The sequence below is a fragment of the Coffea arabica genome, chromosome 5e, assembly GCF_036785885.1.
Source record: "Coffea arabica cultivar ET-39 chromosome 5e, Coffea Arabica ET-39 HiFi, whole genome shotgun sequence".
NCBI classification, from domain to species: Eukaryota; Viridiplantae; Streptophyta; class Magnoliopsida; order Gentianales; family Rubiaceae; genus Coffea; species Coffea arabica.
In genome coordinates this window covers 45237272-45262514 of record NC_092318.1, presented here as the reverse complement: position 1 = coordinate 45262514, position 25243 = coordinate 45237272, and the positions used below count along the sequence as shown (strand labels likewise).

Below are 25243 nucleotides of genomic sequence, written 5' to 3'. Positions count from 1 at the left end.
GAAGGGGCTATAGTTTAATTAAAAGCTAGGAGTTCTAGAGTATTTCCTGCGCCTTCCTACTGGTTTCTTCCCAGAATCCAACAACCCTGTATTTGGATTTTTGTGTTATAACTCTATCGGCCAATTAACAAAAACCAATAGAAGTGGTCAAAATGCATTGGGAATAAGAAAATTTTACGGTTTGATTCGTTTAGATGTAATCATGATGTGCAAAAAATGAGTGACAAAGACGAGTAGTACACATATGCCAATATTTCATATAGACGAGGTATATTAGATGAGTTGGTCTAAAAGATGGATCAGAAAGATGCTTATGGTAAATTCGGGTTGACGCTAAGTCTTTTTGGCAAATCAAGAAAATTCGGAATGTAAATATGTAATAAACCCAATAGAATTGGTAAACTTTGTTTTTCAAAAATAAAAAAATTATACTAAATGTAGTGGGAGTAGAAAGAAGGGATGAGTTGAATGGTAGGAGAGAATGGAATGCAAATAAGAAGTTTCGAGTTTAAAACCTTCCACTTACATTCTTATATGTATAGATATATACACACATATAGTGGGATTGGCTTAAAAAATGTACTTTCATCTTTTGTTAGGATTTTAAAAATTTTTCTTTCTTCCTTTCACCAAACATTACAAGAAAATTGATTTTTAATAACAATATTTCTCAGTAACGAGTACCTTAGTGATATAACTTCTTGCATGCATAATTTGGCAATTTCCCATCCCAAGTTGTGTAATTCAAATAGAACCGTCTTTTGGACCAAAATAAAATTTCTCAACATATACTACCACTAGGGAAGGCCGGCTTATGAAATTTGCCCTTGGTTATATAAATATATATATATATCTAAACTACTTAAAGCCGCGAAGCCTGATGAACAGTTGATTGTGCCGGTTTTGCTGTGGTTTCGCAGCTGATTTCGTCCTTTTTGGTCCTTTCCAAGCTTCCGTGCAGCCCCTTTGGCTGCTGGTGCCTTTTTGCTCATTTCTGCTTTTGTTCCCTTCTTCCAATTGTGCCCTTGTCCTGGTTTCTTTGTAATTTTATGCTCAATTTTGTCCTTTTGTTTGCTGTCCATCCTTCGGCTGCTGCAATTGTTAGCTAACAGTTTTGTCCTTTTGTTTCTGTGCATCTTCGGCTGCTGCAATTGTTATCTAACTTTATTGACAAAAATATATTAATTTATCGATTTGATTTATTAACTTCCTTCAACATATAACTTCCTTCTTTAACTTTCTCCTTCTTCAAAATATAATTTCTTCTGCTCTTTTATATTTATTAACTTTCTCCAAAATATATATATTAGCAAAGATATTGATTTTCTAAAAAATATACAAATCAATAAAAATTCTGTGTGCATCTAATATATGCAGAACAATATAAATTTTATGTGTTACATTATCTATTCGTTGATTTTGAATGAGATATTAATTCATCAATAAATAAATTGCTTCATGATTAAATAAATATTTATTCATATATGCTATTCAATCAAACATTATTAATTTTCGATATCAATGAACTAACGAACTCTTCAAAATTGTGTTATCTTTAAATTTTAGAATCTTATTAATTCCCAAAAAAATTGAGTAAGTTATTGATTGATCAATAAATAAATTCCTTCATGATTAAATAAATATTTTTTCATATATGCTATTCAATCAAGCATTATTAATTTTCGATATCAATAAACTAACGGACTCTTTGAAATTGTTTTATCTTTAAATTTTAGAATCTTATTAATTCCCAAAAAATTAATGCAAGTACTATTCTTTCCAGCAACATTTATTTACAAATTAATCGATCTAATACTCATAGAATACAAAAATGATTATTCGATTAATAAATACAAATATATGATTTCTTAATTTTTAATATCACATTGTTAAAAATCTTTAATTTATATATGTTGCTTCGATATCACATTGTTAATTTATATACAAGAAACAAGATACACACATTGAATAATAAAGATGATGCTTCAATGATATTCTCTCTTAATTATTGTTTCTTTACTTTTGTTTGTTGCAGCTGTGCAGCCGCTACATTCCATTCCTTAATGCAGACGCGAATTTTTTGGGCTATCCAAATCTATATATATTCTTGCATCCTATTTGTATGCCTTTATATATATATATATATATATATATATATATATATATATATATATATATATATATATTCATTTTCTCCAAAATATATATGTCGACAAAAATAATGATTTTTTAGAAAATATATATATCGACAGAAATTTTGTGTGTATCTAATAAATATAAATCAATTGTGCCACTTTGTATTAGCTTCCATTAATACGACCAATTGTTTTTAAAAATATAGGATAATTTCCCTCTATTTCAAAAATGTAACTTCCATAATATTTGTTAACTACTAAATTATTAATTTAAAGCTTTTGCATTTTCGAGACTATTTTTCGAGACTAAAAAAATATTAAATATCAAAAAATTACGCAGGTCACTAAAAATCCTGTGTATATCTAATACATACTAACGAATAAAAATTCTATATGTATCTAATCAATATATATAAATCGATTATGTTGTTTTGTATTAATGCAGATCAATGAAAATCATATATGATTAGCATGCATCTAATATATATAATTAATAATACTACTTTGTATTAACATATAATAAGTGTTATTTATGTGAAACAATTATAATTTCGACACTATTTCTATGTTTATAATTTTCCGTCCTTCTTTATATTTATCCGCTCATTTTTTAACTCACTCATTTATTAACTTTGTCAAAAGTGTGTGTATTGAAAAAAATATTAAATATCAAAAAATTACGCAGGTCACTAAAAATCCTTTGTATATCTAATACATACTAACGAATAAAAATTCTATATGTATCTAATCAATATATATAAATCGATTATGCTGTTTTGTATTAATGCAGATCAATGAAAATTATATGTGTTTAACCTATATCTAATATATATAAATTAATAATACTGCCTTGTATTAACATATAATAAGTGTTATTTATATCAAATAATTATAATTTCGAGACTATTTCTATATTTATAATTTTCTCTCCTTCTTTATATTTATCCGCTTATTTATTAACTCGCTTATTAATTAATTTTGTTGAAATGTGTATATTGACAAAAATATTAACTATTAAAAAATACGCAAATCACTAAAAATGCTATGCACATCTAATACATAAAATAGCATTCTTTTTATGTTTATTCGCTTATTTATTATTTTCTCCAAATATATATTAGCAAAAATATTAAATATAAAAAATACAAATTCTTAAAAATCCTACGTACATCTAATATATGCAAATGAATAAAAATTCTTTGTGTATCCAATCAGTATATATAAATCAATTATGCTGTTTCGTATTAAATATAAAAAAAATATGCAGGTTGCTATATACACAAACATATTAAATATAAAAAAAATATGCAAGTCGCTAAAAATCCTATGTATATCTAATACATACAAATGAATAAAAATTCTATATGTATCTAATCAATATATATAAATCGATTATGGTGTTTTGTATTAATGCAGATCAATGAAAATCATATATGATTGGCATGCATCTAATATATATAATTTATAATACTACTTTGTATTAACATATAATAAGTGTTATTTATGTGAAATAATTATAATTTCGACACTATTTCTATGTTTATAATTTTCCGTCCTTCTTTATATTTATCCGCTTATTTTTTAACTCACTTATTTATTAACTTTGTCAAAAGTGTGTGTATTGAAAAAAATATTAAATATCAAAAAACTACGCAGGTCAGTAAAAATCCTTTGTATATCTAATACATACTAACGAATAAAAATTCTATATGTATCTAATCAATATATATAAATCGATTATGCTGTTTTGTATTAATACAGATCAATGAAAATTATATGTGTTTAACCTATATCTAATATATATAAATTAATAATATTGCCTTGTATTAACATATAATAAGTGTTATTTATATCAAATAATTATAATTTCAAGACTATTTCTATATTTATAATTTTCTCTCCTTCTTTATATTTATCTGCTTATTTATTAACTCGCTTATTTATTAATTTTGTCGAAAGTGTGTATATTGACAAAAATATTAACTATTAAAAAAATACACAAATCGCTAAAAATGCTATGCACATATAATACATAAAATAGCTTTTTTTATTTTGTTGCTTATTTATTAATTTTCTCCAAAATATATATTAGCAAAAATATTAAATATGAAAAAAATGCAAATTCCTAAAAATCCTACGTACATCTAATATATGCAAATGGATAAAAATTCTTTGTGTATCCAATCAGTATATATAAATCAATTATGCTGTTTCGTATTAATTCAAATCAATGAAAATCATATGTACTTAACATGTATCTAATGTATATAAATTTAATTAGTTTTCTCCAAAATGTATATATTAGCAAAAATATTAAATATAAAAAAATATACAAATCACTAAAAATCCTACGTGCATCTAATATATGCAAATGAATACAAATTCTATGTGTATCCAGTCAAATATATAAATTGATTATGCTATTTCGTATTAATACAAATGAATGAAAATCATATGTACTTGACATGTATCTAATATATATAAACTTAAAAATAAATCAATCCAATATTTATTGATTCAAAAAACAATTATTTGATCAATAAATACAAATATATGATTCTAAATTTATAATTTCAAATTGTTAAAAATCCTTAATTTGTATATATTATATTTATGAATTTATATTCTTCACTATATTTCTTTTCTTTTAGTTTTTCTAATACTAAACTCTTCCATTATCTAACACACGATTTTGAATTTTTTGTGAGTTTCATACAAATTACATTCCAATCAATATAATTCATACACTACCATGCTACTCTCATTTCATAATGCAACTACATTTTTTCCCTATTTTTTATCTCAAGTACTCATTAGTGATATACCATCGCATATACAAACAGACAACATAGGAGTCATCAATTGCTATCATGCTAAAATTCGATGGATCTTTCAGCTAGAAGGAATAGAAATAACAGAAGGTTGGCCAATATTTACACAAAAACACTTCTTACATGAAGGAAGTGTCATCTTGTTCACCATGCTCAATGAAAACAATTATCATCTGCAACTCATCAGCAGAGACTTTATCCAACAATCATAATTAAACATGTCCACTACAGCTTCTTACACATAGCAATTATCTATTCTCTAAATTTTCTTTATTCTACTTCCACTTATATTTAACAATATAAAAATAAACACATCGAAATTATTTCAAATTATTAATTTATCTCAACTCTTAAAAAATGATTTACATTCCATTAATTTAAATAATATTTACATCCTGTTACTCTTAAAAAATTAAATACAAATCACAACAATATTATTATATCTATTTATAAATATATTAATCCAATATATTGTTCCTCTATTTATTATTCCAACCCTACTATCATATAAAACACTCTAAATATTAATTATTAAATAAATCTTACATTACTCTTAAACAGTCAATAATGGGCACCCCGCGAAACTCGCGGGGCACAATGCCTAGTATATATATATGTGTGTGGAAAGACTTGACTGACTTGCATTGGTTTCTGCCCCACCCCCACAAAGTAGTCATCGAGTCATCGGTTGCTTTTTTTTTTTTTGTCAATATAATAATTCTTATTCTATATCTACTTTTACTATAGGCGACTAGGAAATAAAAGTGAATCCAAGAGGGTTAATAAAAAATTTGAAAGAGATTGAACCATGTATCGGTTGATGAAATTTCTACGAAATCTCGGATAAGAGTGCAAACCAATAATGGATTTTCGGAGAATTTCTATTCTACATCAAGTCGTTGGTTGCTGCCCCACCTTGAGCTGATGACTTTGTGGGGATAGGGCAAGCATCCAAGTCAAGTCAACGTACCGTGGGGGAAAATCCGACCTAGTAATAATGATCAGATTTTAGCTTGCTTTCCTCTTTCAACAGAGAAATCAAAGCAAGAAACAAATCAGTGAGAGATGGACAAGGCAATAGAACTTGGAGTAGAAGCCATCTTTACAAATGTGCTGCAGTTTTTGAACATCTCAGCTTTAAATTCATCCACTAGCTTCTCATTACTTCCTGTAACAAGCAGATCATCAACATAAACAAACACTATAATTAAGTTGGCATTTGATTTCTTCACATATAAAGTGGCTTCACTTGGACTTTTAACAAACTCAAGACTTTGAAGATAATTGTCAACTCTACTATACCAGGCCCTAGGAGCCTGCTTAAGGCCATATAAAGCCTTTCTCAATATGTAAACTTTCTCCTCCTGTCCTTTGACATGAAATCCTTCTGGTCGTTCAACATAGATTTCTTCTTGAAGATGACCATTTAAAAAGGCTGACTTTACATCCAACTAGTAAAGTTTCCAACCTTTTTGTGCAGCCAAGGCCAACAACATCCTGATAGTGTCTAAACGTGCAACATGAGCAAAAGTTTCTGAAAAATCTACCCCAAAAATTTAACTATACCCCTTCACAACTAACCTACCTTTGAGTTTGTTAACAGAACCATCAGCATTGAATTTGGTTCTGTAAACCCATTTCACTCCAATGATCTTTCTATTTTGAGGTTTGTTTACCAATTCCCAAGTGCCATTCTTCTCGATCATACGAAGCTCCTCTCTCATGGCTTCAATCCAGTTGTCATCTTTCCCTGCTTCCTTAAATTCTGCAGGTTCAAAAACAGTAACATTGCTTCTTTCATAGATATCAGATAGAGGTCTTGTGCCACGAGTTGGGACATCATCGATATTGTCATCAAGATAATGTGAATCCACTAGCACCTGTTTTTCTAATGATTCCTCTCAACTCCATTGTTTATCTTCCATAAACTTGACATCTCGACTTACAATAATTTTCCCATTTTGTGGTTGGAAAATTCTGTAAGCTTTGGAAGTGCTGCTATAACCAACAAAAATACTTTCTTCTGCCTTCTTATCAAGTTTGTCTCGTTTCACCTGTGGCACATAAGAAAAAGAGAGGCAACCAAAAATTCTTAGATTTTGTAAATCTGGTTTGTAGCCAAACTAAGCCTCAAATGGTGTTTTTCCTTGTACAGTTCTAGTTGGCAGCCTGTTTAACAGGAAAACTGTTGTGCTTGCAGCTTCTGCCCAAAGATTCTTTGGTAACTCCTTTTCATATAGCATACACCTCGCCATCTCCATGATGCTCCGATTTTTCCTTTCACTCACACCATTCTGTTGTGAGGTGTAAGATGCTGTGAGTTGGTGTTCAATGCCGGTTTCCTCACAAAACTTGTCAAAAACTTCATTTGTGTACTCTTTCCCATTGTTAGACCTTATTATGCGCAGCTTGCAATTACTTTGATTCTCCACAAAAGCTTTAAACTTCCAAAAAGTGTTAGCAACCTCAGCTTTGGATTTGAGAAAATAAATCCAGCAAAATCTAGTATAATCATCTATAAAGATAATATAGTATTTACTACCATTCAAGGATGGAGTTGCTTGAGATCCTCCAACATCTGTGTGTACAAGTTCCAGCTTGTGTGATGCTCTCCAGGCTGATTGAGAAAATGGTTTTCTTACTTGCTTTTCATATTGACAAGCCACACAATCTGCTAGTTTATTCTCCAACAATGCTACACCTTTCACAAAGTTATTTTTCTGCATATATAAAAGTCCAGCATGATGGAAATGCCCAAGTCTTTTATGCCACAATTCTGCATTGCTTATATGACTTGCAAGTGCTGCGTGCTCATCCTCCATCAAATTTAAGGCAAAGCTCTTGGCTCTCATCTTCACTTTAAACATATCTTTGCCCCTTGCATCCTTGATTAAGCACCACTTGTCTTCAAAAATATCTTTAAAGCCTTTTTCAACAAGCTGTCCAACACTAAGCAAGTTTTGATCAATATCAGGCACATATAAAACATCAGTGATGTGTTTCAAACTTGTCAAGCTTTCAATAGCCACGGTCCCTTTCCCTTGACTGAGATAAACTCACCATTTCCAATTTTTACTTTGGAAATGAGAGTCTTATCAATTTTTGTAAAAAGAGCTTGATCATTGGTCATGTGGTTGGTGCAGCCACTATCTATCAATCAGGAATCACTTGAGCTGTTATTGGTAGCAAAGCACGTAGCCACGAAGAGTTGTTCTTCCTCTTGTTGTTCTGTGGACACTCCTGCTGTTTTGAACTGTTGCGATTTGCAGACCTTGTCTATGTGTCCCATATTGCCACACTTTCTACACTTGATATCAGGTCTCCACCAACACCTTTTTGGCATATGGTTCAACTTCTTGCAATATGGGCAAGGTGAACTTGCATCATTTTTGTTGGCTTTGCTAAACTTGCTGCTCTTCTCCATAATTTTCTTGTCTTTTTCTCCTCTTGAATTTTCTGATTTGGTTTTGAAAGCACCATCTACAATTTCTTCTTTCCTTATCATTAGGGGTGGGCAAAAAAATCCGAAAATCCGAAAACCCGATCGACCCGCCCCGAAAATTAGGGTATCCGACCCTATTTTTATCAGCGGAGCAGATAGGGTCGGGTACCCATAAAATTCGGATACGGATACGGATCACAAAATCTAAAACCCGCGGGTACCCGACTCGGGGGTATATTTTACAAATATTAAAAAATATAGGGGCAAATTTATAATATTTTAAAGTTATTAACCCTAAGTTCCTAACATATCTCAGTCGACAATCGACACTCCAGCCTTCAGTCTTCACTTCAGCGCCGTCGCAACTTCTTCACCTTCATTATCAACAGCCTTAATCAAACTAAACCAGAGACCTCAGCTTCCATTTTGCACCTTCCCTTAAACTTCACCCACAAAAATCTATAGACCATTTCCATCTTTTCAATCTTTATCTAATCCAACCTCCAAAAGTCCTTCAATCTTAGCTTTAAACTCTTATATTCCATCCAAATTCAAAAAGGAAAAATCAAGAAAAGAAAAACTAGGAAAAAAAGCCAAAATAAAAAAAGGACGAGAGGAAAAGGAAGAGCTGAAGTGCAAGAGTTGCCGCTGGTCGTCGTTGGAATCCACCACTATCTGCCGAACCATTATCAGAGATTCAGAATAGCCCTATAAAGGTCTTTCTGCCTTCTATCCCAAATTTCCTTTTAATAATTTCAAATGTTTATATGAATCACATGCCAATTGCTTTTCGTTGCTTTTGATTAGCATGCTTATTTGCTTTTATCATTTTGTCATTATGAATGGTTAAAATTTTGTTTCATCTGTTGAAAATTTTTGGGTCAACCATGACTCAAATTGAACTTGGACCTGCTAATCTTTTTTATGCTCTCAAATTGTTTGAAGAAATGACCAAAAGTAAATTTTAGTAAAAATTTTGGGAAGTAATTTTTATTTTGGGAAGTGTTAACATGATTGCACCTACATTTGTCACGGAAAAGCTTCATATCATCACTATTACATAATTTACATTCACTAATAAAAGGAAACTAGTGTTAAAGAGATACCAAAAAACAGACACTGGAAATGCAAAACAAAAATTAAGACTCAGATACTTAAAAGTGAAAATGTTGCTTGATTCTCATGCTTTGAATTTCACGATTGCCCTTTCTGCAACTCATGCGATGGCTCTGAGGAAGTGATCTGGAGCTGTTAACTCATGTTTTGATAGGTTTCTGATTTTGGCAACGATGTGGAGTTGGAATTTTTCTTGAGGAATGTGTGGATATTGATTAGGAACAACTTTTATTTTGAATAAATTTGTTTGGTTAAAAGCTAAAGCAGCCGGTGGACATCTAATATATGTATCAGTGCCTCCTCTGTATTTGATTGGGTGCGAAAAGAAAGGATCCCTGCACTCAAATAGGGAGTAAATTACTGCCTTCAAAATGCCATTCTTTATAGAGTAGTGATATCATTTTTACTTGATTCTCTACTGTCATGCTTTCTTAATTCTTTAGAACTAGCACAAGAAAATTGGAATTGGAATTGGAATTGGTTTTTTGCGTTGAATGGCTACAATTTAATGGAGCATCAGTGCTGATATGCACTAAACAAATGTAGGAGTATTATTATTATGGAGCATCAGTGCAAATTTTCTTATTCATTTGAGTTTCAACTTGTGCTAATATATTTCTTGGTTGCTTTTATTCTTGGAAATTTTTTTTTCAGGTTTGACAATGGAGCATTCTATTATTAATAGGGGTGAGCATCGAATTCGAATTCGGTAATTCGGTAGGTTGAAATCGGTAATTTTCGGTAAATGGTGTTGGGATATTTCGACCTAATTCGTATTCGAATTACCAAATTCCGAATTCGAATTCAATTCGGATTGAATTCGGTAAACACGAATTGACCGAATTGACCGAATTCCTGAAGCAATTGCAGCCTGTTTTGCTTTGTATAATAAAATAATTTCTAGCAATAAAATAAGTGCTGTTCACAATTATCATTCATAAAGTTGCACCAAAATAATCAAAAAATAGAAGTAGTAATCACGTCCATAGGCACAATAGCCAGATGATTGCACTACCAAATCACAACATATAAAACCTCTTCCCAGTAGCTAACGCCTACCAGTTCAAAACAGCATTACTTAAGAAATCACAAATCCAAACAGAATCTAGAAAACTTCAAAATTACTAACTATCCCAAACTTCATACATATCCAGAAATGACAAATCCACAAATCCAGAAATCATAAATCCACAATCAGAAATTACAGAAATCAATCCAGAAATCATAAAGGTCAATTATCTAGAAACAATCCACAATCCACAAGAACAAACAATTATAGGTGGTTCAACTCTCAAACTTCAGCATTTGTGACCTCTCAAAGGTCAATTACAGTTGATTCAGTTCCGGTCTTCAGCAACTCTGCAAGAACAAACAAAATTCATGAAGTATCATAAAGGCAATTATTAGAAATAAAGAAATACTTCAAATTTTGCAATAAAAATTTTGATAGCATACCAGATTCGAAGGCTTCAAGTTCTTCCAGATTTTCTTCTACATTTAATTCTGTCTTGGAGGACCGAAACCAATCTTGAGCACATATTAAACTTTGCACAATTCTAGGAGTCAAAGAACTCCTAAATGTATCAAGAACACGACCTCCGGTACTAAAAGCAGATTCGGAGGCCACAGTAGAAATTGGGACTGCTAACACATCACGAGCAAGTTTTGAAAGGATTGGGAATCTAAGGCTATTGGCCTTCCACCATAACAAGATATCAAATCTCTCATCATCTTCCTCACAATCCTCATTCAAATATTTCTCTAATTCAGATTTTGCATCCCTACCCCCAAGTTCCATTTTTCTCTTCTTAAACTCCAACTTGTACCGATCAGTGATTGTTTTAGAGGCATTCCCATGTCCATAAAATGTAGTTTTACTCCTTTGAGATTCACTTGAAAGTGAAGAAACATGAGACACAGAATTTGAGGCAGGTGTGTTGAGCATCTTGTATTCATTAAACAGCTCAAACATTGCATCTTTTGCAAGGCCAGCTATTGTTGTACCATCGGACTCACCATACATTTGGCAAACCACAAATTCAAGGTATTCAAGTTTAGTTCGAGGATCAAGCATGGAGGAAATAAAAATCAGCATATTCATCTTTTCAATCTTTCCCCAATACTTATCATATTTCTCCTTCATTGATCTTGCCATTGAACTTAATTCTTCATTATCACTTGCTGCCATTTCAATTAAAATGCCATGTATGTGACTAATATCAGTGAAAAAATTATTTGAAGTCACATATTTGGAACCAGAAACCTTCACAGTTAGCTGATAAAAGTTCTCCAAAAAAATTACCAAGAATCTAGCTTTTGTCCAATCAGATTTTGTTGGCAGATTTTCTAACTCTTGAAGCATGTAAGGATCCTGCTCCTCGAACCTCTCAAAAGCCCGCTCAAACCTTTGAGCCGTGTCTAGCATTAGATATGTAGAATTCCACCTAGTAGAGACATCTAAACAGAGCAATCTTTTGCATTCAATTTTTTCAATTTCCACACATTCCTTGAATTTTTTCAATCTAGAAGGTGACTGTCTAACATATCTAACTGCTGCCCTGATACAATCAACTGATTCCCCCAGTTTTTTGATGCCATCATTAACAATTAGATTCACTATGTGAGCTACACATCTCACATGAGTCCATTTCCCCCCTAACACAGCTTTCCCCCAATTTTGAAGTTTTCCTCGTAAATAGCTGACAGCTACATCATTGGAACTTGCATTGTCAACTGTAACAGTTAGGATATCATCAACTCCCCATTCTAGTAGACACTTTTCTATGGCCTTACCAACTTCAGTTCCCTTGTGACTAGCAATAGGACAGAAATTTAGGATCTTTTTGTTCAGTTTCCAATCATTATCTATGAAATGGGCAGTGAGGCACATATAGTTTATCCTTTGAATGGATGTCCAAGAATCTGTGGTTAGACAAATTTTGCCACTGTTATTCTTCAAGAGATGTTTCAACTTAATTTTTTCATCTAAATACAGCTGATAGCAATCTCTAGAAATAGTCCACCTCGAAGGAATTCTAAATGATGGACAAGCAGTCCGCATCATGTATTGAAAACCTCTACCCTCTACATGTTTAAATGGCAATTCATCAACAATTACCATATAAGCTATGCTTTTTCTAATGGCTTCCGCATCAAATTTCCAACTTATGAGTGCCCCTTTAACCTCTCCCTCTAATGTTTCAGTTTCACCCAAACACAAAGTAGCCTGGCCAGTGTGCTTATTTTTAGGATTTAGAGGACATTTAGCTACATGAGTATTAAGGGGAGTCGTACCATGACTTTTGGGATCCGCGGCTATGTCCTTCTCACAGTATTTGCAAATTGCATGACGAACTCCATTCACATGCTTTACATGAAAATGATCCCAAGCTTTGGACCTCTTCTTGTACTCTCCTCTTTTCTTGCCAAAACCAGATTCTTCACAGCTTTGTGTTGTAGGACTAGGAAGAAAACCTCTAGATGATCCTTCTTGTTCTAACTCATTGTGACTTGGATTACTCTCACCCTCATTAGTAGTAGACATACCTTAAGTTTTGCGAGAATCTGAGCAAATAAATTATACAATTTAGTGCAACAATCATTTAGCAATAAAATTGAAATAAAAGACTAGATGAAATTGAAGAACCAACTCAGGACAACATTCAATGAACGCTGAGAAAATCAACTAGAGACACAATGAGTGCTGTCTGGGAATGTTTTTACTAAGACCACAAAGTCCCACGCACAAACAAAAGCATTAGTAATTAATCTAACATCGAAATTCCAATTATATGATAAAGCTGCATAATTACAAGGTCACTCCCATACAAGCAACAGTATGCTCTTGACTCCTAGTCATTTAAGTGGGCATCAATCATCTTCATCCTAAGCAGCATTGCAATCGTAAGCAGTAACATCAGTTGCTACTGGTAAATTTGAAGCTTAATGATAGCCTAGAATAATGTTTACTTTTCTCCTTTCAGATAATCGAAGACAATGGGTATTGGAGTATGTATTCTAGTGGCCAGATAATTGGCACATGTGATAATCTGTACAAAAGACTTCCCACTAATGCCATGACAAAACAGAGGCCAAAACCTCAAAAAAAATATATGGAACAGATCTAAAGCTTTAAATGAAGAAATGAACCAATTTCGACATTGACTTGAGTTCAACAGTCTATCCATTTTGGCAATTCACACGAATAAAACGTCCACGGTCACTTAATACCAGGCAATGTTTCCATTAACAATAATACCTGACAGGACAAAAAATCCAGGAATCAACATTAGATGATTTGTAAATGCAAAGATTAAGAAGAAGAGAGGGAGAACCGGCTCAAGTTTGCTGCACTAGAAGAAGAATGAAACTGATCCAAGTTTGCTCAAGTTTGTACCGGCTCAACTACTCTTATCCAATTCAAAAACTCATAACTTTTATCAAGATTCAATCAGGAAGGAAATTGAGCATCAAACATCATACAAGTTCCACTGAAATTAAATTAGCCCATATAAAAAAACTAGCAAATTAAACAACGACATCCAGAATCAAATACCAAAAGAAAAAAAAAAACACCAAATGAAAATCCAATTATTGAGTCTTTTTCATAAACCCATTTACCTGATAGGCTTATCCAAGGCTTCACTGGAATCAGCACTAGCGAACTGTGGTCCTGGACCTCCTGGTGATAGTGGATGCTCCGCTCGGTCAGCAATGGTGAAACCTCGGTCAGAATGGGAAACGGAGAAAGAGTGGACTGAGCAGAGGGGAGGAAAGGACAGAGGACTGACTGAGGAGATGACTGAGTAGAATGAGGAGAGGAGAAGAAACGAGAGAAAGAGGGGAACTGAGGAAGATGGGACTGCGCCGCGGGCCGCGGCAGTGCAGAGGAGCGAGAGGAAGAGGGGACGAAGAGCGGAATTAGGGCACCACGTCTGAAAATCTGAAATTGGACCAATATGAATATCAGACATAATGAACTATTTCCTATGTAACTTAATTCGGGAATTTCGAAATTGAAAACGGTATATTATTACCGCTTTACCGAAATGAATTCGAATTCGGTATATCCGAATTCAAAAACTATAAAATCGTTTTCGAACCTAATTCGATTTCAACTTGTACTATATCCCCGATTTACCGACCGAATTACCGAATTACCAAATTTGATTTACCAAATTGAAATCGATTTCGGTCGGTAAATCGGTATTTACCGTAATTGCTCACCCCTAATTATTAATATTGAAGATTGATGATTCTTGAAGATTGTGCTCCTTCATGTGTTGTAGAAGGTTGAGGTTGTTGAAACATTTGAGGTTGTTGAAACTGTCATGGCATGGCTAGGGGAGGAAAATGAAGACAGCTTCTTGATTTATGCCTAGTCAATGCATTATGCCATGTTTGCTGGATTTGAGAATGTCTATATAGTGTACATTTTTCTCATTTATATGCCCTTTTTGGAAGTTATGTATCAGAGTAGATATTTCTAACTTTATGATTTAGTGTGGAACTACTGCTACTGATCATTTTTGAGATTTGAATATGCTTTGTCTTTGTCTAGTTTGAATGATGTTGTTGCCTTTTTTTTGTTTGTTGAATGATGCTATCGTCCAGCAGGTTCATCTTATGTCTTATGAGTTTGCAAAATTTGCATTCTTTAAATAGGGGCGGGTACCCTATGACCCGCCCCTATTTTTCGGGTATCCGAGGATCGGGTACCCGAGGAAGTTCGGAGCGGATTAGGGTCAAAAAAATAGTGACCCGATATGTTAGGGTCGGGTCAGCCAATTAGCATTCGGGGCGGGTACCCGACCCGTGGCCACCCCTACTTATCATTCTTATTTGCTCTAGAGCCTGTAAAGCATTAACTAACTCTGCCAAGGATATGCTTGACAGATCTTTAGACTCTTCCAAAGAAGAAATTTTAGACTCATATTTCTCAGGCAAAGTGACAAGAATTTTTTGGACGATCCTCTCATCAGAAAAGTCCTTACCGAGCAGTCTCACCTTGTTAACAATGCCTAGCAGCTTGTCAGAGTAGTCTTTAATCGTTTCTGACTCCTTCATCTTCACCATCTCGAACTCTCTGATTAGGTTGAGCACTTGCATATTCTTCATTCTTTCATTGCCCTGGTACTCTTTCTTGAGATAGTCCCATATGTCTTTGGCTGATTCCAGATTCATGATCCTGGTAAATATGTTGCTTGAAACGGCAGAGAAAAGATATGCTTTAGCCTTTGACTTCCTTGTTTTTCTATCCTTATGATTCTTCATTTGTGCCACCGTTGGATTTGCTGGTAGCAGTGGAACATCATAATCTTCTTCTATAGCCTCCCAAAGATCTAATGCCTCAAGGTGGACTGTCATCCTAACAGCCCATGCTTGATAATTTTGGCCATCAAAAACTGGTGGATTAACATGATTGAAGAGTGATTGTGTATCAGCCTCCATTCTGAAAGTTTTTGTTTATATCACTCAATCTTATAGGTCCCTCAAAATAAAAGCTCTGATACCAATTTGTAGTTCAGCTTTTGGGAAGCACAAAACTACTTCTTTATTGCTGAATATATATAGGGAAAAATATAACAACCATGTTCCCATGACTTCTAAGCATAACCCACTACATAATAACAACTCCTAAACATATGCAACTGATTTCCTAAAACAAGCAACAAATAAAACATTCCTAAAGACTCGTTCTGCAGACTAAGGCACATGTGCACATCTCTAACAGTTTCAAATTCTTGGATGTCTTGTGACTCTCTGCTGTTTGCAAGTAATAATCGGTTATTGTGCTAACGTAAATTGTGGCTACCACCTTCACAATATTGAATGTTTGGTAATTTATCTGGATCCATCCTGTCCTCCTGCATTTTATACCTGTCTCAGATTCCTTCATTAGATTCAAGAGTAGAGCTTTAAACTTTCAGGCCCTTATTATCTCCTAGCTCAACTGTTTCAATCCGTCATTGATTCCTTTACTTTCATGCAAATAGCTTGCAAGCAATCAATGGGAGGACAGAATCATTGAGTTTGAGGATGCAGCTGAGACAGTACTGGGCCTTCTTGGCGTACCAAACCTAGACCCAGGCAGGTCCGACAGAAAGAGAAAGAGGCAGAGCAACATGGTGACGAAAACCCACTTGAAATAGTGTCGATTCATGGAATTCTTGGACTCGGGAAGACAACGCTTGCTAGAAAGGTTCTGAATAACCCTCAAGTTGAATATCATTTTGTCACTCGCATATTTGTTAGTGTTTCGAAGGATTACAACAAGAAAGAAGTGCTTCTTAGTATACTAAGTACCTTCATCAAGGACATTAGGGATCGTAACATGTCGGTGCAAGAATTAGTTGCTGAGGTCCGAGAGACACTGAAGTACAAGTATTTGATTGTCATGGACGATGTTTGGAATACAAAAGCATGGGAAGATCTCAAGGATGCTTTTCCAGATCATAACAAGGGCAGTAGGGTGTTGATAACTACTCGACAAGAGTCTGTGGCCAAGCGTGTTGCAACAAAGACTGATCCCTATCCATGGCAATTATGCAGCAAGAAGAAGCTGAAGAATTACTGAGGACGAAGGTTTTCAATGAAAATGAATGTCCAGATAAGCTGCGACCTGCTGAATCAAGAATTTTGAAAAAATGTGGCGGGCTACCATTAGCAATATTGGTAACAACAGGAATTCTGAGGAATGATCCAGAAAACGAGAAGTGGTGGGAGAATATGGCTCAAAAATCACTTAGTATGGATGAGTTATATAGTGATAGCTAGAAACAATTAGTGGATGATTTAATAAGGCGGAGTTATGATAACTTGCTTCATGTGTACAAGTCATGTTTTCTCTACCTTAGTGTCTTCCCTGAAGACTTGGAGATCCAAGTTTCAAAATTGTTTCAATTGTTCGATAGCGGAAGGCTTCATTCCCCAAATTGATCGAGAAAGCATGGAGGAAACTGCAGAGCGATATTTGCGGGAATTGGTTGATAGGAACTTAGGGCTTGTTTGGAACTTGAGTTTTTTGGGAGTTTGATTAAAACTTTACCGTAGTGCACTGTAGAAGTTTTTGAAAAAATTTTGTAGAAGTTTTTGTAAGGTGAAAAAATTTTTTGTAGAAGTTTTTGTAAGATAAAAAATTTTGTAAAAGTTTTTGTAAGGTGAATTTTTTTTTCCTTTTCTTTTTTTTTTCTTTCTTTTTTCTTTTTTTTTCTTTTTTTCAATTTTCTTTTCTTTTCTTTCCTCTCTTTCTTCTTCTTTTTCTTCCTTCCCCCTCCCGCCACCCTTCTCCTCCCTTTCCCCTTCTCCTCTCCTCTGCATTTCCCCCGTCACCCCTTCCCCCGCCAACCCCTCTGCCCCTTCCCCCTCCTCTCTGCAAGCAACCCCCTCCCCCTGATAGGGTATAATTTGTTAGTAATTTTATTATTAATTTCTCCTTTTATCCCTGATAAATATTGTGTTAATTGCTGATATCTACTCATATTTGGTATCTGGACTTAATTTCAGGAATGAAACAGAAAACTACCAAAAAGGAGGGATTTTATGAAGAATATGGAGACTTCTAAGGGCTTCAATCCTTGGGCCCTTGGATTGGTAGGGACCACAAAGTTATAAGTCATTTGGGCTCTTCAAAGAAAGCTACGAAAAAGAGACTTGGAACAAGAAGTACTTTGGAGGCTTTGTCCACATGTGTGGGGACCACCTAGATAACTTTAGTCTATCTTTCTTTTGTTTCTTAAATAGGGAGAACATCGGGCCCTTGACATCCAATTAACAAAATAATCCCATGAAAATTAAATCAGACAACATGCAAATATTAATAGATAAAGGAACACGTGAAAACTAATTAGATCTCACAGATTTGCGGGACTGCGCCGTCGAGTTGACCCTTGACTAGATGGAAGACTTAGCCACGCCGCATAATTAAATCACCATACGGATTAATAGATTGCAAAGGCATTGCGTTTTCTATTAAGAAGCAAGGAATAAAATGTGGTTTTCCCGTTGGGGAATATCGTCGAACACCTGGCGTGTGTCAGAGGCCAGTCAGGAGAAAGAAAAACTAAAACTAAACTAAAAGACTAAAAACTAGAGATGTCTTCTTTCCCTACGTTCTCCCTATTTAAGAAACAAAAGAAAGATAGACTAAAGCTATCTAGGTGGTCCCCACACATGTGGACAAGTTGTAAGGTGAAAAACTTTTTTGTAGAAGTTTTTGTAAGATAAAAAATTTTGTAAAAGTTTTTGTAAGGTGAATTTTTTTTTCCTTTTTTTTTTTCTTTTTTTCAATTTTCTTTTTTTTCTTTCCTCTCTTTCTTCTTCTTTTTCTTCCTTCCCCCTCCCGCCACCCTTCTCCTCCCTTTCCCCTTCCCCTTCCCCTTCCCCCGTTGCCTTGCCACCCCCTCCTCCCGCCACCTCCTCTGCCCCTTCCCCCTCCCCTTTGCACACCATCCCCCTCCCGTTTCCCCCTCCCCTGTTCCCCTTCCCGTTTCCCGTTTCCCGCCACCCCCTTCCCTGTTCCCCTGTTCCCCCGTCAGCCGTAGCGTTGGCGGGACTGGAGGGAGAAAGAAAAACCAGAGCAGGAGGAAAGTAACTGTTGCTGCTGCATAGGTCGGGGGAGTTTGGCCAAGGAGGGAAGGGGGAGAGGGGAGGGAAGGAGAGAGGGAGGGAGTAAGGAAGAAAAAAAATTTTAGGAACGCCGGTGCCGGAATAGGTGGCCGGTGTCGGAAACGGCGGTGGAGGTAGTGGCCGGCGATGAAGGTATGGTGGATGGGGTGGGGGAGAAAGAAGAAGAAAGATAGAAGTTTTTTGTGTATTAGATATTTTGAAGTGTGTAAATTAAAAAATTTGATAATTTTTTTGAGTTCCTGTAACTAAAATTGTTAAAAAACTTGTAACTAAAAAATTTGGCCAAAAAACTCACTTCCAAACAGGCCCTTAGTGATGGTGAGGCAGAGAACCTTAAGTGGTCGGATTAAGACGTGTTTAGTCCATGATACGCTGCGTGACTTCTGCAAAAGGACAGCCAAAGCTGAAAATTTTTTCCAAGAATGTGACGTGGGGACGGTTTCATCTTCCAACCGTCGCCTTTGCTGCATTAACTCACACTTCGCGAGCTACGTTTCCAATCAACAGCCTGCTCAGAAAGTCCGTTAATTCTTGAGCTTTGGCCTGGAAGAAACAACATTGAACCGCATCTCTGCTCAGATGTATTTAAGCAGTTCAAACTACTCCGAGTGTTGGATATCTTGTCCACCAAGCTCCCTGGAACTCGTTTTCCCACCCAACTGCTTAACCTTGTTCTGCTAAAGTTTATTGCCATCTGTTGCGAGCTAACAGTCCTTCCCAGAAAAATATCTAGCTTGCTTAACTTGCAAACTCTTGTAGTTCACATCACATCCTCCACTCTTGACAAAGCTAAGGTGTCTATATACTAATACCTCCACAATCTTGCCTAAATGTCTGGAGCAATCTCCTGGCGATGAAAGCCTACAAACTCTATCTATCGTTTCACCTGAAAGTCTTACAAAAGATGTGTTTAAAAGGGCTAGAAACCTTAAAAAGCTTGGAATATGTGGGAAGTTAAACAATCTTATGGAAGCCAATGGTGAGTCTAGTTTGTTTGATTGTCTTTGCGAACTGAACTCTCTTGAAAATTTGAAGCTATACTGTGATGATGTGAGCTCCAAGCTGCTTGCCCTTCCTCAGGCACACAAGTTCCCACCAAGGCTGACAAGGCTGAGCCTGCATAACACAAGTCTAAATTGGGACTACATGTCTATACTCGGAAATCTTTGGTATCTTGAGGTTCTCAAGCTGAAGGACTATGCCTTCAAGGGAGATTATTGGAAGACAAAACAAGGGGGTTTTTCCTTCTCTGAAAGTTTTCTCCATTGGAGCCACAGATTTAAACGCGTTGGGATGCTAAATCCAATGACTTCCCAGAACTCAGATGCCTTATTCTCAAGCAGTGCAAAACACTTGAGCGGATCCTATCTGACTTTGTGCACATGAAAAGCCTCGAGATGATCAAAGTTGAGCATACCAAGGATTCGGCATTTTCATCTGCAAGGAGAATTGTGCAACTACAATTGGAAGTGCTTTTGCATCAAAAGAGTAAAAAGACTAGCCCAGTTAAGCTCATAGTTTATCCACCAGAGTATTGAACACCAAGCAAACTGCAATATAAGTGCTTCTTTAACAGGTTAGTAAACTTGTTTCTGACTCCCACTTCTGAATCTTAATCCATCATCTTTTACAAACTTGAGACAATGTATTTTGCAAGATTTCATGCTTGCTAGTTTTCGTCTTCTGCTCCCCCGAATGAATTCGTAATGTGGAGACGCTGAAGCTTCTATCTCGATCTTTCGTTTTTCTTCTCTATTCTGCAGTATTAAAGGCCTAGTACCTGGCTCTGGGCAACAACATTCAGCTGCTATGATTTCTTTGCATTGTTTTTTGTTTCAGTATCTTTGAAAATGTCAAATTTTCTTTTGAGCAATTGTTGTGATAGAAATAAGGCCTTAAAGCTTCTGGCAAATTCAGTAATAGAAAAATAAGGTATAAGATATTCTCTTTCTGCCAGGAAACTCTATCTGCATTAAATCAAGAGTCTTGTACATTTCTTCCTGTTAGAGGTTAGTTTTTTACCTCCTCATCTTGTTTCCTTGTATTGTTAAGTTTATGTGAATCTTGCTCTGATGTATTGTACCCTTCCTTGTGTTAATTGATGAAATTGGTATAGTTTTTCTTTGGAAACGAAGGAAGGACCACGACCTAGTAAAGTTGCTTTCCAGCTTCAAGTTTCCCTTGTCTTGCTCCTCAGGCTGAAACGTGTTGCCTTCAATTTGTATTACTTTGAAGCCTAGTATAAAGGAGTCATGGTGATGAGAATTTTGTTAAAAGCTTTTATTTAGTACTATTGATCAGTTGCAATGAATCACCAATGGCTACGTCTATACCAATATCCATAGCTCTGTACTTAATTCTATTGATCAGACTTATATTGCTTATCATTTCTTTTTTTATTTATGTAAATTCCTAATCTTTTATTGATTCAGAGAAGAATTTACACTGTAGAAAGGATTGCCCCTTAATCGAATACATCAAATCAAGAAAATCTAAAGAAACCGAGAACAAGCCTATGTTTTGTTAGGGAAACCATAATCTTGTACTTTGTTCCTCCTAGATGGTTTCTATAACTGTCTTTGTGATCAGTCATATTTTCATGATAGCGTCCAGCAAAGGTACTACAATATTGAAAAATGTATTGACATCTATTGATTCTTTTAGACAGACTGTAAAGTAAGTTCGTTCATAAATTCTTTGGGCAATAAAAAGGGTGCAACATTAGTAAACGAGATCAAGGAAGAATGGGAGCTGATTTAGGGCCCATTTGCTCTACCAATTTTTTATGTGATATTTGAGGAATTTTGGACAAATAATTTCAGTGAACTATCTTTCAAGTATTTCACGTTTGCCTTTTTTCAAGAATAGAGAAGTCTGCTGTGTTTGCTTAATATTGTTTGGAAAAGTACTCGATCATACTAGACATGGAAACATAGCAGACTGTGTTAATTGGAAAAAAAGTTTCCAGTATAAATTTGAGTCTAAAATCTAAACATCTCAATTGAGTTGATAAAAACAGTAACTTAATTAACAGAGATGTCAAGTTTGAATACCCACACAGATTTATAGCAAATGCTAAAGAGCCAACAACATTTTTCTGATTCATCTTAAGATAGCATTTCAATAAACTGTACAACATCTTGGGTGCAACATTGAATTTGGACCAATTCAATGGAAAGGGGCATCTTGCTGCTATTTGGATAAGGATCAAAGAGACGACGTCTAGCAGTCACCTCTTTGGATCATCAAGTTTTCTATTCCACAAAGATGGCCATTGTGTCTTTCAAGAAATTCACATGGTTACTTGCTAATATGGGCTCAATCGCCACACAAATTTGGAAACCAAGCTACGTCCGAGTTACTTGCAGTTCAACTTTCCAGTTCTACTTGGGCAAAATACTAATTTCCGGCAGCTGCATAACTAGGGGGGAGAAGATAGCCAGCTTTAATTTTATATACCCTGTATCTTTTAACTTAGACAAGTCATTTTCCAACACAAATGAACAAGAGTTGTCGAAAACATAGAATTGTAAAAGGGGAGGAGTAATCAATCAAAAACCAGGAGGAATCTAATGATAGTTGATAACCGAACTTGAAACCACAAAGTATCCAAATGTACTACTTTCAAACCCAAGAATTTATAAATGTTATTACTTTCAGAAGAACTCGAAACCTGAATTGACAAAATAGGAACCAAATTGTTTCCATAGCTAGACCAAAACTAAGAATTATAAAGCTTCAGGATTAATCAACTTGATATTCAAAAATATTATGCCTTGGTTATGCGTCAACCTAAAACTCAAAAGATTATGCCTTAATATCAAAAGATATTTACTTGTTCTGCATAGCATCCATCACCAATTTAGTATGCTTCTTCATCAAATCCAACTTCAACAAAACTTTTGCTTCAGCATTGTGCAATTCCTTTCACTTGCCATCCAATTCCCTTGCCTTGGCATCCCCAATCAAACTGATGTTCCTTTTCAAGAAATTCCTTTCACCTGCAAACATCATTGACATCCAGATATGAACACCAAACAATTGGCTCAAATGTGGGTAGCTGGACTCAAAATATCCGCCATCATCGTCTCTAAACAACACTCTCTCTCCAAGTTCTTCTTCTTCTTATCTTCTTTCACTACATCCACATCAAAACTAACCATTTTGCCACTCTTTTTTGCTTTTCCTTCATTATTGCTATTACTCTTATCATTTCCATTCTTATCAACTCCATTGGCAATCATGCCATTACCAGATTCACCACCCCCTTTTATTGTCAAGTTGGATTGTAAAAAACTGCATTTGTAATCAATCATATCTTCATGATAGTAATGTACTGTAGGAAAACTTATTGACATATATTGTTCATAGAAGAGACCCTTCAAAGGTATCGCTAGTTTCGACCGAGAGAACATAGTGGCATGGGTGGCAAACATTAGAGCAGCTTATTGTCATTATCCTGTAATGAAATTGTTGGTTGGGTTGATAATGCAAATTTTATTGGGGTTGAAAATTTGTTTAAAGAATGTGGTAGTCATGAAACTAAAGATTTGATTGCTAGAGTGAATGAATTTTTCAAGAGTTCTGAAAGATAGGCTTTTGAATTATTTGATTATGGCTTACTGTTTTGGCAATTATGTGATGATTTCTTGAGAACAACTATGGTGATATTAATAATGAGGTGACATTATACAGTGGCGGATTCAAGGTGGGGGAACGGCGTCCACTACCCCGTTAAATTTCTATAGTATTCCATAGAATTTTGATATAATTCCAAATGTGTCTCCGGAGTTTTCTTATGAAGAAAGTGAAAGAATTACGTGGTCCTCTAAATTAGTTCACAAACTAATATTATAAAAGGATATGTGAGTCATAAAATTTTATTTGAAATAAGTTAAATAAAAGCTTTTCATTTTAACTGGTTGGTGAATATTTTTTTGCTTAAAAAACTAGAAAAAAAATAGGTAAAAAATTTTAGTGTTACTTTTGCTCTCACCGAAAATTTTTTTGCCTCCTCCACTATATTAATAACGAATGAGTGTAAGTAGAGGTATGTTTTTGGAAGGCTTCAAGACTTAGAGGTTGTGAATTTTAATTTCCTTTTTAATTCCACCCTTCACTTGCTAACAAAAATCTTTAAAAAAAAAAAGGAAGTATGTTTTCGGAAAGGTCCGGAGAGTTTTGAGAGTTTACGGCTACTCTTCTTTGCCTTTGTCATGGTGAGAATTTCTTCAATGCTTGGGATATTAATGTCTTGATTTTGTTACCCTTTCTCCCACATAAATTTCGTTGACTGATTAGTTTACCCTTCAATCCTATAATCTTGCAACTTTATGCTAGAGAACTCTGCAAAGTAGTGTTTTATTAATAATAATAGTTTGAAAATCTTTCGTACTAGTTTTTAGAATATTTTTGGTACTTATTTATTTAGTGGTTTGGTTTCAAATTCCCATTCCTTCTTCTAGTTTCTCAAATCCCACCCATCTCTTGCTTTTATTTTTTACTAGTGGTTTGGATACTTTAGTGAGTAATTTGTTATGTTACATGTTTCATATTCGGTCTGAGGAGTGTGATTGGGTGGTAAGATGGGAAAAATTGTAACTTAAAAAAAAAGAAGTCTCATATTCACCAGCTTTTGTATATTTTAAAGAATTAATCTTATATACACTGATAGCGTATACACTTTCACCATTGGATGCACGACACATAATCCAAATTTGAATTTGAAACCTAAATTTTACATATGTGTTGTCGTATATCCAACTATGATAGTATATATACTATCAATGTTTTACTCTATTATAAATAAGGAAATTGTTGGATTTTTTTGAAGATAATCTGGAGAATTTACTGAAAGGGTGCAAGACTAATCTTGGATTTTAATTCTTGGGTGATTCTTCACTGTTTCACTGTTTGAGATGATACATGTTGTGAGTTTTTTGAAGTCTTCTCCAGATACCTCGGTATGTGAGTATTTGTTTTCTTTCAAATTTATAATACGAGTACTCCTAAAATTAGGATTCTTCACGTACTAGCTTTAAAACTTAGTCACATTAGTTTAAATGATTTATTTGTTGCTGGATTTTAGTCCG

At 34.6% G+C, this 25243-nt stretch overlaps 1 protein-coding gene across 1 annotated transcript; it reads right to left on the bottom strand.

The window, feature by feature from the left end:
* Positions 1-15311: 15311 nt before the first annotated feature.
* LOC113687503 (uncharacterized) lies at positions 15312-15974 on the bottom strand. The gene has a single exon (XM_027205101.1). It carries the CDS (start codon positions 15972-15974, stop codon positions 15312-15314), a length of 663 nt encoding a protein of 220 aa, XP_027060902.1.
* Between the last annotated feature and the right edge of the window lie 9269 nt (positions 15975-25243).